The sequence below is a fragment of the Acomys russatus genome, chromosome 4 (assembly GCF_903995435.1).
Source record: "Acomys russatus chromosome 4, mAcoRus1.1, whole genome shotgun sequence".
NCBI lineage: Eukaryota > Metazoa > Chordata > Mammalia > Rodentia > Muridae > Acomys > Acomys russatus.
Window position 1 is genome coordinate 47,153,705 of NC_067140.1, and position 19,827 is coordinate 47,173,531.

A 19,827-nucleotide genomic window follows, 5' to 3' on the forward strand; every position below is an offset into this window, starting at 1 on the left:
TTGCACTTCCTGCAACAAAGCCACACCTTCTAATAGTGCCACTCCCTGGTGGTCAAGCATTTCAGATTTATGAGTCTATGGGGGTCATTCTTATTCAAACCACTTGACAATAGTGGTATCTACCTTGTAGGACTGTTATGAAAATTGCACAAGACAATACAGGAAAGAATAGTGCACAAAGTATTATAATATACTTATCCTAGTCCATTTAGTGTTTCTATAGCACAGCTTTTTGTTTATAAAGACTAGAAGTTTGTTCCTCACAGTTGTAGCGCCTGAGAAGTTCAAAGTCAAGGAACTGCTGAGTCTGGCCTCTGGTTGCCATGCCTTTCACATGGCAGAAGAAAGGGCCCATTCCCACAAGTTCTTGTAGTAGAATTAATCAGAGTCCTTGTTACATAGCATCTTCAAAGATTCCAACTTCCCAACACTATCGCTTTAGGAGATAAGTTTCAACTACTTTTGGGGCAAACGTTTGGAGTATAGCAGCACCCCACAGGTGGCAGTTTTCAGTTGGAGAGAACTGGAGAGGATGTCATTGAAGCGCCTTGTCTTCCCGGGGCAGGAGGCCTGCCTTTGTATCCCAGCTCTTTAGGCCTGATTCTTTGATGTCTATTTCCTGCTGCTTAGTCATCTCTAATTAGAAGTATGCATAATCATTTTTTCACTTTTGCATTGCTCTCTACTCACAAACACAGAGTTTGGGATTTGTGTTTTTGTAGGATCATGAAGATCTTCCTACATCTCTGGCTTTACGGACTGGCCTCCACTTGAGCTTAGGGGTCTGCCTTAATGACCAAACTTTGGCTGTGCCTTTACGAAGAACTGATCTGGTCCTTAGTGTCAGGCGTAGATGGAATCAAATGTTGTCTCAACCATTTATTGGACTTGACCCTAAATAAATAATTTTGCCACTGTGAATCTTGCATTCACATAATGAAAGGTGGCGGGGGAGGGGGAGGCAGGGAGTGTTCTTAATTCTGTGTTCTAAAGGCTTGAAAACCAGGTGACGCTGGACGATGCCTGGCACCACGCTCAGGTCATAACAGTGTATGGCAGCAAGTTTTATTGTCTTCTCTGCCAAGGTCAAGGCTGCCTTTTTTTTCTTTGTTCTCATAGCATGAGAGGTGGTGGTAGGGGGTGGAGGCAGGACTTTGAGTTTGTTCTGGCCCCAGAACTCCCCCTGGACGTTGTTGTTTCCGTCTTTGTCAAGGAAAATAAATTCACCTTGTTCCTTCAAGTGTTTATTTTCTCAGAAGCCGACACAGCTCAAATTCTTGGAACAGGCTGTTCAGCTTAACAATGTTCTGCTTGAGAGGTTGAGCTGTATCTCTCCATTGAGCAGGTTCATGCCAGGTTTCCTGCATGGGTAGATACTTAACTTATTCTTAATAGGTTAACGAATACATTCTCCCAGGGTGCTGAAAGACTTTATATAACTTCCAAGACTCTAAATGGGATTGTGGTATGGTTGCATCAATTACAGCATAATAATTATTATAGTGCCGATGTTTACTATTTGGCACAGAAACCCCAGAAGGTTGAATTTTGGTGACCAACAAATGAACATTTGAATACTAAACTGTGCAAAATTGAGAAAATTTTATCAGAAGTTTTAATACATCTGGAAATAGATCACCAATGCTCTCAACTTTTGGGTGTTTGGACAGTGCTTGTAATAGGAAGTAACCCCTTCTCACATGGTTTCCTCTGCTACTAATGGCAATATGTACATAATGATATACTTTTCTACTTGCAGCTTGACCTAAATCTTGTGCTCTGCATCTACAGAATGATGAGGACAATAGTATTTCACAGTGTGCTATGAGAATAGAAATAATTGGCATATACAAAGTGTTCATAACAGAACATACCACACAGTAATCTATGTAAGCAACTATGGTTCTCAGCTACTGTTTGGATGTAACTTCTATCTATAATGGGGAATTAATGGGTATTGTATTCTGGATAATAATCCAATACTATGTTATTTGTAGTTCAGCTCACCTCAGCTTTGGCTGCTCCAGAGTGACTGCTGAGTCTTTTTAAGCTTGTTTTTTGTTTGTTTGTTTGTTTGTTTGTTTGTTTGTTTTTTGGTCCTCTCCCTTACTCTGTGCATCAAGCTTAGCTTTAGGCTCACTTTATATTTTCCCTGCCATAGTTTGTTTCAAAGATGTTTTATTCCTTCAAGGGAGAATGAGGTTACAGATCAAGGCATAAGTTCTGGATGAACCACTGTGCTTTGTTTCAGAGACTTCTGCTATTACATCAGCATTTGCTAAATGAATCCTTGAGCTGGTTGGTCTGGGATGACATCAAGCTAGAGTCAAACAAAATACATGCACTGATTGGAGCTTGAGTGTGGCCCACAGGAAGCCTTGGAGAACAGAATCAGTGTAATGATGAAGGGTATTTTATAGATAGTGTGAGACAAAGATTTTTATAGTGAGTAACAGACAAGTGATTTCTGGCTTGTTTAGACATGTTTAAAGTCTTTCACTGTGCTGTTTTAGATACTTACCGCTATGAAACAAATTGTCCCAGAACTGAGTAGTTTATAAGGATGATAATTATTTATCACTCTTTTGTTTAGAGTGGGTCAATGAAGTGGGGGTTCTAGCATCTTTCATGGAGTTTTAGGCATTAGTGGGTGTGGTAAGGCCCAGATAGACACCTTTCCCCTCATTTCCTTCCTTCCAATAGTCTTAGGGTTTCTGTGTGCATTTCCTTTGTGAAGGTTACTTTGGTTTCCGCATCACATGGCAGCCTCAGAACATTAGGTATGTTTACTAGTGTCTCAAGGCCTCAGCACTGGCCTCCTACTGGGCAAAGCAAGGGAACTCCCACCTTTTTTGACCTAGTTTGAAATGTTCTTGTCTGTTGGCTGTAAGTGAGTCACGGATGATTGCATTTCAAGGAGAGAGGCCACACACGTATCTATCAGTTGCTCAACTGTTATCTTACGTGTATGGAAAAATCTTGTTTTTTGGGTGAAAAATTCTGCCCCAAGTTCTTCCACACTTCAAAAACTTATAGTGTTTCCAAGTGTTTCTTAGACTCATAAAAGCTGAAAGCTGCTGCCCGAAAAGCAAACAATTGCTATCTGCCATCCTTCTGTATGCCCTTTCTCTGTTTTCACTCTCGATTCATTTTCTATCTATAGCATTCTTTTCCTTCTTTGTCATGTTTTTGCTTTCTATTGATTCGCATACAGACTTTGGCATGCTCCTTTAATCTCAGCACATGGAAGGCAGAGGCACAGGGATCTTTATGAGTTCTAGGCAAGCCTGGTCTACATATCAAGTTCCAAGCTATCTGCGGCTACATAGTAAGAGCCTGTCTCAAAACAAAACACACAAGATAAAAAAAATAAATAAATAAAAGTACTGTTTGCACTTAGTATGGTTAAAGCATTCCAAGTAAAGAAAGAATAAGATGGAGGAAAAAAGATACAAGTCAGTAGCTGACAGCACAGGACAAATGGACAGTGATGGGAAAAACAGCCAGGGACACTTCAGTGTATGACAAATACAGAGGAGACTGGAAAGTATTTAAGAGGGGATATGAAGAAAGAGAAGATTCAGGAATGTTGCCATTGTGAGAGCTGTCACAGAACAGGGATGTAGAACAGTTGTCATAGAATCTAGAGATGGGGATGGCCTTCAGGAGTATCCTTAAACCACTGAATGTCCATATGGGGGGGTTCATAGCACTTGTCAGGCCTGTAGTGAGTCATGTGACTAAAAACACCCCTCCCAGACATGGGAAGCCAAAGAGCCTTCATGCTGGTGTAAGCAAGCAAGGCTTTGGCAATCACCACTCATTCAGGACTATATTTTACACGCACTAGACTTGATGTTTGTGTCTTTTTGTCTACGCTCTTGTTCCTGGTCTTGTAAGCACTTATGTGGTTCCCTTTTTATAAAGTTGTCCCACTAGCATTCATTTGTCCCCCTCTTTTTCTTGTGCCCTTATCCTTAACGTTTTCTAGTGTCATCTGTATTTCACTATTAAGCTTCCTCAATGCGAGCGCGCGCGCGCGCGCACACACACACACACACACACACACCCCTCACAGAGAGAAAGAGGGAACACCAATTGGCTTTGTTCTTTAGGTGTCTGAGTTTGTCAAATGAAGCAAAGCCATGCTTCTAAAGGCTGTGGGCTAATTTTCTATGTGAGCCACTAGATGGCAACGCTGCCTAAAGAACACACTGAGAGGCTCGCACCCTCCAGCCAGTCCTTTCCTTGGCCAAAGATCACTTGCATTCCAGGCGTAAACTCCTCCACCGAAATCTGTACAAAAATCCGCTGTAAACTCGTTTTGGTGGGGACACACAGCTTCAGTAATTTCCGTCTTCTTACCCAGGGACTGCCTCTACAATGGGTCTTTTTATGTCCTTCAGCCCCTTACACTAAATAGCTGTAGGAGAACAACAACAACCACAACAACAACAACAACACACACACACACACACACACACACATTATGTTTTCAATACACTTCGCTGCTAACTGCCTGAACGGCCAGCTTCCTCATTATCTTCCATTTCTGCTGCTTTAGGTGTTGTCTGCTCTTCCAAGAGTTGTTCGCTCCTTGATTATTTTTCTTTTTCTTCCAACAATTTATTGTAAACTATAAACAGATACTTTTGAAATTCCACAAATTTAATGCTGTGGTTTGTAATTTAGAATATGTCTCTGTCCTAATAATGTGTCCTAGGCCACTATGAATTAAACATGCAAGGGAATCTCACAAATGCACGTAATGCTGGCGGTGTGGCATTTTGAACATAAACAGACAGTAAACACATTCAGACATGTCTGAATCTAGCTAGCCTCTCTCTCTGGAGATAGAGTTGCTTTTCTGGCTGATTTTTCCATAGTGGTTCAGGTCCTATATTTATTCTGAGGATTACTGGACACCAGTGTTCATTTACTATGCAACTAAAAGACTATTTATTAAACCTAAACTTAATGAACTATAAACTCACACACACTCATTCGCATCAAATTCAGCCTCAAGCTTGAGATATATAGGCTGCTTCACAGGTTTTGCTTGGCTTGTTTTTTGTTTGTAGAAAAGCAGCAGATTTGCATTTGACAAAGAATGATTTGTTTTCCAGCTCAACTAGATGGAACATTGAGCCAACTTATTGCCAGCCTTGGGAAAGTGAGACACTGAACTGCCTCTGGTGCTCTCCTTTCTGGAGTGGCAAGGGGGCTGAAGAAAAGTCAATAAAAAAGTTCCTCCACAGTGCCCTCAGCAATGTTTAGGTTACCTTTGTCTCTGCAGTCCTTGCATCTGGAACAAAGGCGCAGCGGTCTTCCATCTTGACTGGTATGCTTCCTGTTCTACATCCCAAATCACACTCTTACCTCAAAGAGTAAGAGATAATGTAATCTATAGCCAAGTAGGAGTGGCCACAGCCCAGAAACAAAGATTTAATTTATTTTGAAGTCCATTGTGAAGTTTTACAGTCAATACAACAACGACAACAGATACGAAACAAGACACATTTTACATGCATTAACAAAAACATCAGGTAGCTGGATTACAGTAAGACTACGAAATCTCTGTTATAGGCTGTAAAGTCCATCTGACTATATTCTTGGACTTTTGGTGAAATCCAGTGATCTGTGAAGTTAATAAATTTCAAAGGGTTTCACTTAATAGTCACAAGGATGCTAGGTCAGACACAGAATTGGGGAAGGAATGGCTACTAAGGAGGTTAAAGATAGCCCAAGGTAAATGTAATTTGGCTCTGGACTTGTAACATTCTAACCACCATAATCACTGAGTTTCTAATAGACAATCAGCCTTGCAGAAGGCTCAATATGAGGTGCATTTTGTTTCTGGAAAATTTTGTTGATATTGTCAAAGACTGGAAGGGGGACATAATGCTACCATCTGGTTGACTGGCCCCTGGGTGGTTGTCCCAGTATACACAGGTTCTCATACATATTTATATTTAAAGCCCTGGAAATTTAATACTGGTTAGTAAAATCCAAGGAATAGCAGAACTGTGAAATCTCTAGGGCAAGCATGCAAACCAGAGATCTACAGGAATTAGAGGTCATTATTCTCCATAGGCAATAAAGGACCAAGGAAATAGGTGATGATATTTGAGCTCAGGAGCTAACAGAGAATGGCACACTGGGGGAAGGCCTGGCTTCAGCAAGCTGGGAAAAGATTTCTCTAGCTGAGATGCTCAAGGCAGAGCAGGAGGGAGAAAATTTTGCTTTCTGATGCATTGGCTTTCCAGTCATCCAATGTTTTTATCTGTTGCATTCACCAAGAAGTAGCTGATGAAAGCTCAGGAAATACTTTCTACAGGGACTGCACTAGGTACAAAACAAAGAATAGTGTAGTGTTTAGAGTCTGAGGATCCAGAATTACAGTTCAAGTTTACCACTCACCAACCATATTACCCTAGGCACAAATCCTTTTCTTTCACTTATTAACTTTTAAAGTTACTTTACAAAGCAGTGGGTTTCATTATGACCACTTCATAAATCTATGTCATTGTGCTTGTTCATCCTTAATGTGTCATCACCATCTCTTGTCCTCCTATTCCCTCTGGAAGTTGTTTTTTCTCTACCCAGAGAGTTATCCTCCTTCTTTTATGCAATATGCACACACACACACACACACACACACACACACACACACACACACACACTCTGTGTTGTATACCATATATATTCAAATCTGGATTCTACATATAGAGAAAATGTGCTGCATTATTGTTTCTGTGACCAAATACCTGGGAAGAAGCAACATGATGGAGGAGAGGTTGTCTTGATTCATAGCTTGAGAGAATAGAGCCCGCTATGGCAGAGAAGGTATGGTGGTGGGTGGCTCTAAGGAGCCTGCAGGCATTGATTGCTCATGTCTGTGCGGATCAAGAAGAGGAGAGGGCAATGTTGGTACTAGCTTTCTCTTATTGTCATTTTTTTCTGATTCAACATCCCAGACATTGGGGTACTGCTAACCAAATTCAAGGTGGTTCTTTCTGCCTCAATTAATCTTCTCTGGAAACAACCCCATGCACATATCTAAAGGTATATTCCACTGATGCCCTAGGAATTCCTTAGTCCAATAAAGTTGGCAGCTAATATTAACCTTCATAATGTAATGTTTACCTTCTTTTGGTCCCTCTTTGTCATTCCCTTTAGAACACTTTATTCCCACTTTCTATCATATATATATATATATATATATATATATATATATATATATTATATGTATATACATGTGTATATATGTAGTCTGCATATGCAATTTAGATTCATATGTGAGAGAAAACCTATAATATTTATCTGAGTCTAGCTTCTTTTGCCTAACAGATGATTTCCAATTCCATCTATTTACATGCAAATGAAATAATTTCATTCCTTTTTATGGGCCTGTTTACCCATAACAGGGTGCCTTCTAAGCCAGTTGTCTCTAAGTCCTACTGACTTTGTAATGCTTCCAGTATGCTAAAGAAAATATAATGAATGGACAACATTAAATTAGTTCAAGAGGGTATATGGAAGAGTGAAAATGAGCAAGGTACAGTTTTATTCATATATATTACATCATTATGGCAGTATAATAAGTTATTATAATAATGACAAAAAGACTAAACAAAACCCTGCTCAAAAACATTATCTTTACATGTTTCATGTCAAGGTATCTTCTGTTAGGGGAAGATATTACAAATATTCGAGAATGCTAGTAAATAAAATGTTTGGTCATGGTAATGTTTGTGGTGTTGCATGGGGTCTTTTGTGAAATACATATGTTAAAAACAATAGAACTAAAAAGTAACTTTAGGAACTGACCTGTTTGCTCTATCTTTCTATCTCTCTACCTTTCTACCCCTTTACCTCTCTCTCTCTCTCTCTCTCTCTCTCTCTCTCTCTCTCTCTCTCTCTCTCTCTCTCTCTCTCTCTCTCGCTCTCGCTCTCCAAGTGTGTCTCCAGAGATAGTTCCTGTATCTCCTTATTAAACCTCTTAAGTGGGGGGGGGGGGGGGGGGGAAGAACTGACCTGCTTTCATAGGTTAATACAATAAAAGGGGGATTTTGTTATAATAAGATTCTTCAGGATTTGTTGGTTAGAAAGTTTAGGAACAGGATTAATGAGAACCACACTTCTCAAGAAGGCTTTCACGACTGTTAGGCTCAGAGGTATTGTTTTCCTTGTTTGTTTTTGGTTTTTGGCCAATTTCTTACTCCTTAAGAACACCCAGGGGTGATGGGCACAGAGTTCTTACCCGATGCTCTCTTTTTCATAACCATGAGTAGATGTTTGTGTCTCCAGCACCTAAGTTCCCTAGTATCCACAGAGACTATTTTTGGACCTTTTATAGTTCTAAGACCAGTTTCTATGAATCAAGTCTAGTACTATTTGTCACTTGTCTCCAGTGGAGTCTGTGTGACAATTACTACACATATCTGAAAACTAAGACCCTCGAAAAGGGGAGAGTCTCCTGAACTGGGGTCGATATTCCTGCCAACAAAAACTGCAATTTCAAAACTCTCTTTTCTGAGAGCTATTTCCTATTCTCTCTATTTCTAACTGGATTTCACTCCCAAGGTGGTACTCCTCAAGCATAACAACGGTTGCTATGAGACCCTGGCCTGGGACTGCAGCCAGCGACTGTCCGTGGCCGAAGTAGTTCTGCTTCGTTTCCACTTATTAAAAGAAATATGACTAAAAATTAATCATTAGTTAATAAGTTATACTATGGCCTACAAAAAAACCCAGAGTATTTAAAAAAGATTTTAGGTAGCAAGAACAAAAAGAATAAAATAGGAAAAAAAAAAAAAAAAAAAAAAAAAAAAAAAAAAAAAAAAAAACGTCCTGACACACAGGTGCTGGGCACAAGTTTCATTAGGGGAAAAGTTTCCTTAGGGAGAGGACGTTTGCCCTGGACAAAGAGAGTACATCGGTATTGATACTAAGCCAATAACTTAAAAGTGATAACGTCTTTGCTGTATGTTCTGTACCCTGTATTGTTTCATTCAAAGTCGTAATTCAAAAAATGACAACACAATAACTTCACATTCTGTATCTGTACCGTGTATGCTTGATTGCTCACTGACTTCCGCGAGTCTGCTCTGCAGGAAAACGCTGTGGAAAAATGTAACCAGAACCTCTACCCCGCTCACTGCTTTCAATAAATGTATATATGCAGATATAAGTGAGTATATACCATTTGAGTCTTTCTGCTTCTGGGTTAACTCACTCATTATGATCATTTCTAGCTCAATCCATTTGTCCACAAATTTAAGGAATTCCTTGTTTTTAATAGCTGAGTAGTATTCCATAGTATATACGGGGGGAGGAAATCCCCCTCAGGAGTAGTCATAGGGGAGGGGAATAAGGGGAAAATGGGAGGGAGGGAAGAATGGGAGGATACAAGGGATGGGATAACCATTGAGATGTAACAAGAATAAATTAATAAAAAAATTAAAAAATATATATATAATGCTAGACTGCTTGGCTACAAAATACACTCAGATAGAGTCGATCTTGAGTTTTGTCTGTTTGTCACTTGGCCTTATCTCTGTTCACCAACACTCGAAGAACCTCTGATCCCAAGGACCTATCCCCGACTGAGCTAGTGGTCCGTGGCAACTATATATGCGCTCTACTACCAAGCACTCAGGGGGGTGAGATTGTTTGTTCCAGTCCACCATTTCCATTCTGAAGTGTGGCTGTAGACTCTCTATGATTTTCGATTGTGTAACTTAAATTAACAGAGTAACAATAACAAAAACAACAACATCAACAACAAAACGTAACTAGAGAAAAAAAATTTCTGAAGCAGTTAAAATAAAAACATGAGAGGGTAGTGCAATAGAATTATGCCAAGAAAATTGATTTATGAAGTAGTATAAATAATAAATAAAGAGTTGAAATAAATGGACAATTACACAACAAAAGGGTTAAAAGAGACAGAGTGTGATTAGATGAAATGATTCTAAAGTAAGCATGAATTTAGGTTTACAAAATTAAACCAAATTAGGAAGAATGTGATCTTGTCAGTAGGAGGAGCTTTATGCCTCACTCCTCGATGTGAAAACTATCTTGGCCTTACTTGCCAAGCTAGACTTGTAAACTCTCAAGTCCCCAGGAAAATCCATAGAAAGAACTCCAGTGCAGGTCTCCGTGCCGTGAGACAAATGGTGGGAACCAGCTTAAATACATTTTTCTTAAAGTCTCCTTAAAGCATGAGTGTTTAAGGCACAGATCACCATAGAGTAGATGCTCCCTTAGAAAAACCTTTTTATAGATCTGTAAAGTTAGATAGAGTTTTAAAGGAAAGTTGGAATTTTAATGACGTAGTAGAGAGAGCTGGAGTTATGGGAGTTCTTTCTTGGCAGTACATCCTGATGAGGAGGTTCGTCCAACTAAAGATCTCACCCTCTAATTACTTAAGTCTCTTTCTCAAATCTGGAGCTTAAGAATTGACACAGGTATGTCTATTCTGTCCTGGAAGGTCATTTGTCCCCCTTGGAACTATTATTCCTTAATTTCTTTGAGTTTTCAGGGCCATGTGCAGTCACGTGTCTGTCCATATTGTGTGCTTGCATATAAGTACGGAGGCCAGAGGTCAATATTCTATTCCTCAATCACTCTCTACAATACTTTTTAAATATTTACTTCATTCTTTAGTTATTTATGCTCTTTTGTATCTCAGTGGATGTGAATGTAGGTGTCCATGGAGGCTAGAGCTATTGACCCTCCCTGGGGCTGAAGTTGCCATGGGCTACGACTTTCCTGGCACAGGTCCCAGAATCAAACCTCAGTCCTCTGCAAGAATATTGCAAGCTTTTAACTGCTGAGCCATCTTTCTAGCCCTTCACCTTACTTTCTCAGACAGGGTTTCTCACTGAACCTGGAGTTCTCTGATTTGATTAGACTGGTTGGACAGCAAACCCCAGCAATCCTCTTGTATCTTCCTGCCTATTGGTAAGATGGCAGACACATACCACTGTGTCCAACTTTTATGCATGACATCAAACTCATGTCCTCATGCTTACACTGCAAGGACTTAACCGACCTAGACCCAACCAACCCTAGTCCCTGGTTGAATGATTCAAGCTTCACAGCTGAGATGAGATGAATGGCTTCTCATTTTGCTGACCTGGAGTAAATCAAGGTGGATGCATAGGGACGGGTAGGGAGTTGGTACTCTTGCAGAACCCTGTTGGTTTTGGAGAACAGCCAGGAAATCCCAAAAGGAGGAAGAGAAGAGCAAATTGGACCACAGTCTTGGGTTGGCCCTGTTTCTAGCTCATTTCTGAGTGGTGCCTACGGATCTTTTTATGGCTCTCCTTTGGAAGAAGACACAGGCACTAAGCTTGTGACCTGAGTCACGGCATCTTTGGTGAGACTCTGTAAAACTCTGAAGACCTCTTCAGCTGGGCCAGGTCTGAATGAGGGACTATATTAAGTTCCTACTGCTGCTGTGACAAGTGTAAGTGTAATAATGGCTTTAAGCCACTCAGATTTATTGTCTTATTGATTTGACTACCAGAAGACTTAAATGAGTGTTGTGGGGCCCAAATCAAAGTATCAATAGAACCCAAGTTTCTCCTGTAGGACCACAGGAGCTCTATTTCTTGCCCTTCCCAGGTACTGCCTATATTTCTGGTCTCTTTTCGTTCTCCACTTTTGAGGTAAGTAACAATATTTTCACACCTCTATTTTGTGTTACTTAGGGGATTTTGTTTTTGTCAATTTCCCATAAGCTAGAGTTATTTCCAAGGAAAAACCTTAGTTGAGAAAATGTCTTGATCATATTGCCTACAGGCTACCCTGTAACGCATTTTCTTAGATTATGACTTGATTTGGGTGGTCCTAGCTCACAGGAGGGTGATGCCACTGCAGAGCAGGCAGTTCTGAATCTTATGAGAAGACAGGCTGAAAAACCACGAAGAGCAAGCCAGTAAGCAGCACTCACCTATGCTTTCTGCTTCAGTTCCTGCCTCCAGGTTTCTGCCCTGAGTTCCTTCCCTAGACTTTCCTCGGTGACAGAGTGGCCTGAGAGAATCAAGCTGGAACAAATCCTTTCCTGGCAAGTCACTTTTGATCATCACAGTATATGACAGCAATAGAAACTCTAATTAATACATCACACACTTTGGACAGAGGATTTGGAGGAACTGACCTGAAAATGATATGGAGGCCTGAGGACTGTTGCTCACCAAGGGAGAAGAGCAACTAATTAGTAGCCCTACCCAGTTGTGAAGGCTGTGAACCAGAGAAATGACCAGCACACCAAGATATCCCCAAGGATGCCCTTAACATCTTGGGGGGCAATCAACAGATGTCAGATTGGAGGTAAGGCCCAATCAATAGGAGGCAGTTCATGGCTGGTACTGTAAACCTAGCCACCTGCCTGTGACTGGTGATGCTGTGGAGCCTAGAGAAGAACCTGCTGTTGCTTCTTTACTAAGCCAGAATAATTCCCAGCTTCAGTCTAAACACAGATCTTTATATCCACCAATAAGCATAGCTCTCCCCATTCATCAAAGAAGCCTCTTTTTACAGTAGACAGACTTCATTACAGAAACCTACAACTGGTCAAAATGCAGAGATCAGTTGACCGTAGGATGCATATCTGCAATTTATATATTTACAGCACAACTCATGCATCTAAGGCTCAGGGGTCATCACAGAAAACGGAACAGGAAGATTTGAAGACTCAGAGACCAGGAAGTCTCCTGAGAGATAGTGTCTTTTATACATCTCAGGGAGCCACACTCATAAAATCTTAACAACATGGCCGCCTAAATAAGACCTGCATGATGACAGTGCCAACTAACATATGAACACAGATGTGGAAAATCTCATAAGACTCCACTCTGATAAAGAGCTCTAGGCAGTTAATGACTGGAGGGGAAGTGTATGAGAAAATGAATATCACTTTTCTCCCTGGACTAAGCCCTTGGAAGGTTATGCAATCCCAAGTGGTCAGTCCTAAACATATACTCATAAGAGCCACAGTGAATGTTCTCAGCCAGCTCAGCAGGCTGTACTTATACATGTGTGTGTAACAATAATAATTAAGAAAAAGAGGTCATGAATTAGGAGGGAGTTGGGGAACATGAGAGGACCTGGTCAGAGGAGAGAGTGGGGCGGAAATGACGTATGTATAGCTCTCAGATCAAATTCTTAAAATTTTAAATAAGTAGAAAAAGATTACTTAAAAAGAATATGTAGGTAAGAAGTAGCTACAAGAAAGAGCAGGGCACGAGACAAAGACAAAGTGAGGAAGAAATAAAATATTTTGTGTGTGCTGTAGTAAGAAAACTAGTGGACGGAACAGAATAGAATGGGTTCAGAAGCTGGGAGAAAAGTCTTTAAATATAAACAAGCAATATAAAATAAAAGCTAGAAGTATTTGTGTTTGAGTGCTGTTTTAAAAATTGAAAGTTGAAGTAACCCAAAGGAAAATCAAAATAAAAAGTATTACTGTGTCAACCTTTACTTTTCCCCTGCTGGGGTCCTGTTGGATTCTTCCCCTTCTTGAAATGTCTTAAGGAGCAAACTATGCTGATCTTCCATTTGTTCTCCAGATCAAAGCCATTAAACAGGTCTGTAAATGTGTAGGGTCTCCATGGAATTCCATCAGGCTGTTGGCTAGGCTGAGTTCCCGGTCGGTCAGGTATCTGCAGGAGTTAGAACCTTTACAGAGTTCCCCAGTGCTGGGGGAATTGGTTGATTTGGAATATCAGTGTTTAAATTGTTCCCCTGCTTGCCTGCTGGGATGGTCTCCTTTCCTCTACATGAATGTCAATCTTGAAGATTGTTACATGGCCATGCCCACTCTCTTATGTACCTTTTTTTTGCTAGGTACAATCAGTGTACCTGTGCTCAGGTTGCCAATTTGCTTTCATGTGGGTCTGTTCCATGGAGGTCAGGTCAGTTCACACGAGGTGTTCACACAGTTCTGTGGCTCTCCCAAGGGAACCGCACTATGCTCCTGTGGGTGGAGGGTGAGCTGATGGCTTTGGAATGTGGTTGTACAGAGTTTTTCTCCTCCCAACCTTCTTTCCAGCAGTTTGTCTTGGGTTTTGCTCCCTTCTAACCACACCAGGTTCAGGAATGACACAAGATGGCTGCCGCTGGGTAATTTCCTGGCATCCACACACTTTGTGACTCTCTCAGGATTGTTTTTTATTTAATTAATTACTTATTTTTTTCCGCTGTCTTGGCTTCTGGAGTTTACATCTCTCTTTTGTTTGGAAACTCCGAGCAGGTAGAGGAGGGATTCTCCCAGTCTCCTGTGACTTAGTTAGTGCTCTGGGGATAGTCTGCTGTTTTTCTCCCAAGTAGAGCACTCAGCATTTATGTATTCTCTAATTTCCCGTAGTGTGTTGATGACTGCCCTTTGGTTTTCTATGCTTCTCTGCTCTGGTTGGATTTAAAGAACAAATGTTTTCTTTCAGATTTTTGGTGATATAAAGGAGATTTTTTTTTGTCTCTTATTCTGTCATCATTTTTACTCACAAAGAAGAGCTTCTTTATTTATTCTTTTCTCATATGGTACATCCCAGCTGCAGTTTCCTCTCCCTTGTCCCCTCCCAGTCCCTCTCTTCCACCACCTCTCATCTTACTGAGTTCCACTCCTTCTGTTCTCCTTCAGAAAAGGACAGGCTAACCAGGGATATCAACCAAACATGGCATATCAAGTTTTAGTAAGACTAGGCACCTCCCCTCGTATTAAGGCTGGATGAGGCAATAACACAATAAAATAATGTTAAAATACTATTAAAAAACAACAACAATAACAATAATAAAAGGAAAAGGCAGGAACACATGGGATGAAAAGGAAGAGAAAGAAAACCCAAAAGAAAAAAGTCTGTTAATGAAAAAATTGCATACAGAAAATTAGAAAAATGTATGAAGGCAAATAAAAATCTAAATATGAAATGTAATGATATTGTTAAAAGTATATAAAATTCAAGGAGGCTGTGAGATAAAAATGTTGGACCATGTTTTTTGGGTCCTCGGAAATCTTTGGGTGGGAGCTTCCAAGCTTGGAGCAGGAGAGAGGCCGAGAGTGTTGTGGACTCTCATCCAGCCTATGGATTATGCTGCTATCAAGCCTGTACTGGACAATTGTTAGAAGTATCCCATAATTGTTTCCCCTTTAGGAGCTTCCCTTTGTGTACACAGAAGTCACTGTTGGCCATTCTTAGCTTTGTAGTCTATGGCCTGAACAGGGTTTTGCTTTTACGAGACAGGGTTTCTTTATTTTATCTTGGTTGTCCTGGACTCTCTTTGTAGACCAGCCTGGTCTTGAACTCAAAGTGATCCTCCTGCTTCTGCTTCCCAAGTGCTGGGATTAAAGGCATGCTCCACCAGGCCCAGCTCTCTCCCACCCTTTTAAGACTTCCTCACAATGTGCAGCTCCCTGGTATGGGATAGGGGCAGGGCAGTATTCTATCTGGAAGGAGTTGCACACCGTCTCAAGACTTCCTCACACTGCCATGCTTTCCAGACCCTATAAGTATTGCTCAGATTGCCTGGCAGATGCAACTGTGGATGCCAAATATTCCACTGGAGCAGCAGGGTTCTGGGATTCTGCAACAGTGACTGAAGATAGGTGGTTTCAGAGGTTGACCTGGTTGCTAAGCTCAGGCCCAGCACTGTAGAACTTCTGGGAGATTATCATTCAGACGAGGCTGCTTTTTCCTGTGTTCTTCACAGCCTGAGAGACTCCTGACTCTGGTTTTTAGTTTCTTAGCTTCCTGCCTTCCAACTGGCCTCTACTAGCGCCCAGGGCCATAGCAGGTTAAATTCAGCCTCTCTGGCTGTGGTTGCTTTTCATGATTTCCTCTTCCAATGGCTCCCTAGCCACTGTCCTTCATGTCATACAGATTGACGAAGCAGATTATTTTCCATAGTTGCCTCTTGTTGGAGGAGCTATTGCTTCCTCAAGACTCACAAATAGATTTGAAATGTGAGAAGCTTGTGTCTCATTGTGAGGGATAGACAGCAGTGTGTTTTTTAACAACCAGGACTGCGTGGCTTATATTTTCGTTTTTTTGTTTTGTTTTGTTTTGTTTTGTTTTTTTGCAGCTTATATTTTCAATGAAGCTTTGCTGTCCTTCCTCCTGCTCAGGCGCCCTTTGGCTGGAGCTGTTGCTTGCCTTGATTTTCTTGTTTTCTGTGTGTCTGTCTTTTTATCTGTCATTTTCAGGCACTCTGTCACAACCCTCCTGCATTGGTAAAATTCCTTTCTCTTGCTCCTGTGACTTTGTTTAGTGCTCTGAATAGTCTGTTTTTTCCTTATTCTAAATGTTCTTCACTGGGTTACATGAGGACAGCTTCCTGTCCTATCCCTCATCTTTACCAGTTCAACATGAACTGCTGCCAACATGGCGGACCTCTGCCTCCTGCTTTAAGATGACATTAAAGTATGACATCTATTCATGTTTTATCTATTTCCCACATTTTACAAACTTTCTTATTAAGCATCCCATAACATGCACACAGTATAAAATATGCTGCACAGCCTTTTAACAGGAACAGATGAACACAGCTGAGTCATTTTTTTTTCAGCAGCCAGGGAAATGCTTCCTTAGTCAGTGTTCTCCAGGCCCCTCGACACACAGTAGCGATTGACTTCAGAGACGTGTCTATCTTGCTCCATCAAATACCATTGGTACTGAAGTTGGCAAACTCTTTTTTCCTTGCTCCTGTTGGTGAACTTGTAGATGTACACAGTGGGCACCCTGGGAATGATCAAACACACCCCCATGATGGCAAGGCCAGGAAGAAGCTGGAACCATATCTCCACAATGCAGCTTACATGCCAGACTGTAATGACTCCTCTCTATTTCCCACTTTGATTTCCATAACATGTCTGTGTCCCTGAGAGTTTGGATGTGACGTACCTTTATTTTATATTAGGGTGTACATCTATGATTACTTGAACTATAGGAAGGAATGGGTGATTACTTACTCTTCTAAAATGTTGTGGGAATAAAAATAGGTCAGTTTGATAAGCACATGGCCTATTTTTAATGAAACAACATTCATGATATCAAAATACTTTGTTGTGGCTGGAATGACCCTAGATAATATAATCTAAAGTCCAGGTAACTTCCAGGCAAAAGTGATATTGTATTTTTATTTATTTAGCAGAAATCTATCATATAGTTAGTGCAATTGAGACATTCTGCTCGAGTAAAGGTTCCTAAGAACTTGAATGCGCGCCTCCTGATAAACTCTTAGGGGGGCAGAGAACAGTGTGGATATTCTGTGCCATGCTAACAACCGTTCGCAAAAAGGCAACAAAGCCTGACTGAAGAGGCTCACGAAGCTTCAGTCTGAGTTAGGTTACCAGGCTAAGAGTAATTTCTGCAAAAAGACTGGACAAAAAATAACTCTCTTCAAGTGAAAGAACATGCACAGACACCAAGGCAGGTGCTGCCACGCATGTGAGGAGAGCAGACTGTGGCCGTGGTAGACCATCTGGGGTTGGACATTGTTTTTGAATCACCATATTCTTTTGTATTTGGACAAGTAAGTTCCATGCTTTTCTAATTGACCCCAACAAGTGAGACCCACAACAATTATTTCAGCCAACTATATGAGGACTAAATGAAAGAAAGCGTAAACAAACAGCAGTGCTTCTACAAATTTCCCATACAATAAGGAACATCTATGAAGCTTAGAGAAAAAAAGATTCCACAGCTTTTTAGACAACTCCATGGAGATTATGATTCAACAAGTCTGAGACGAGGACTAGACTTTGTAATTTCAGCAAGAACCCCAGGTGATATGCATCATTGGAAAAGTCTGGAAAGTGCTGATGGATGACATCAGCATAGTTCCAGGCTCAGGGTAAGTACTCAGGACACTTAGAAAGCTAGGAGTTGTAGAGGAAGGTAATGCACAAGGTGAGGAGGGTATATGAAAGTAGAGATAGAGACCAGGCCAGGCCATGGAAAGACTAAATGCATTCTGCATTATGGAATTAGTATTTTATCTTAAAAATTGGGAGAACGCAATAAAGTGCCTTGTCCTGACACTCATTTTTAAAAGATCCATCTGTCTTTGTTGAAGAGGGAATTGTAAGTGAGTGAGTCTAAGAGCTATAAATCTACTTACACGGTTGCTTCAGGAAGCCAAATGAAATATCAACGATTGAATTCAAATACTGGGAAATGGAGTGGAGCAATACTTAAAGTCCAAACGGAGACTTGGATCACTGAGGATCTCCCTCAGGTCAGGTTAGGAGAAAAGCGTTGTGCAAAAGGAAAAAATCCACAATAGCAGAATTACAGTTGTCCAACAAGAAATAATTAAATTTTGAATGAATTGGGCCTGAGTCATTCCTGACTGAGTCCATTTGGCAGTAGAAGATTAAACACATGGAACTTGGTACAGAGGATTGGATTGGACATCTACACATAGAAAACATGTAGATTAGATGGTAGTTGAAATAATCACTTTTCCTTGTGACATGTAGTGGAGTGACCTAAGTACCAAACTTAATAATTTGATAATAAACTGATCTATTGGCCTAGCTTATGGAATCAGTCAAAGGAAGAAAATATTTAGTGTGGGCTCATCTTACAAAGGCAGATAAACATTTTACATAATATATTGTGTCTCTAGAAGATTTCTCTGAAATCACACTCCATAGCTGCATGCTTTTCTCCTGGCAAACAATTCCTGCTCTGGAAGGAGGGGTTGGATGCAGTTGCAAGCCATATGCAATGTGACATATTATGGGCTATAGCAGCTGGATCTGAGTAAAGATGATTGGGTTTCCTGGATATAATCATTTAAAGAATCAACTTTCCTCCAAACTCTTAACAGATTTGATGTAACTTGGATTAGACTTAACCTCTATTGTCAATAGAGATGCTCACTATATTCCATGTCTCTGCTCTAATTTGTAGAATATTAATTGCTTGGCTAGTTAATTGGAATGATGCCACAGGTCATCAAAGTGATATACCATTGTTCCCTCATCCATCTCAACCACTGAAAGGTGAATAAATGAATAACAGTAGTGGAAATTTAAAAGAAAGAAATTATATACAAAGCTAAGCATCACTGACAGGAAACCTATGAAACAGAAGATACATTTATAAATTGAAATACTTCTTATGTTAAATATCAATTGGGGGGAAGATTTGAATAAAACATTCCTGCAATTAAAATATTATGTGGTTGAACTTTATAGATTAATGTGTATCTCTGAGTTTCTGCACATTTTTTCAGCTAAAACACCATTTTATATTAATTTTTATGTTTATAAATTCCTGTTCTCCCTCTAAAATTCAGTTCAAGATTTGTCAATGAGATGGGGAACAAATTCTAGATTCTTTTCCATCAAAGTTCAATACTTTGATGATCATCACAGACCAAAGTGCCTTTCTAAGAACTTTAGTGTTAATGTTGTTTTTATTTCCTCAGATGAGGGGATATAATGAGAGCCATTCCCAAACATTTTCTAGTTTTTTCCAAGCTCTCACTGGATAGTTCAACTAAGCTGTTCTGGCCCAAACTCCTCTCCAAGCTGATTGAATCAAACTGGCTTCTCTTGACTTCTGACTGAATTGCTCTGCCTGGCCTCAAACTAAATCTTGCAATGTTTAAATCTTCTGCCTCCTCATTCTCTGTCTTACTTTGTCTTCACCTGTGTCTAACTTTTTCTCTCTGCAACCTGCCTCTGTAAAATTGTCCCTGTAAAATATTCTTGGTCAAAAACTCTATTTTCTCTTCTTGCACTGTTCTTAAGTAACCTCTCTTTCCTGTCCTGCTCTCTTAACAGTTGGGTGTAACCTACCTCTGACCCAT

The 19,827-nt window shown here is 40.4% G+C and overlaps 1 protein-coding gene across 1 annotated transcript; it reads right to left on the reverse strand.

The window, feature by feature from the left end:
* Nucleotides 1-16,591: 16,591 nt before the first annotated feature.
* LOC127188411 (NADH dehydrogenase [ubiquinone] 1 alpha subcomplex subunit 1-like) lies at nt 16,592-19,827 on the reverse strand. Its single transcript, XM_051144877.1, has 2 exons — nt 19,817-19,827; nt 16,592-16,817 (listed from the first exon to the last, which is right to left on the reverse strand). Exons 1-2 carry the CDS (start codon nt 19,825-19,827, stop codon nt 16,592-16,594), a joined length of 237 nt encoding a protein of 78 aa, XP_051000834.1.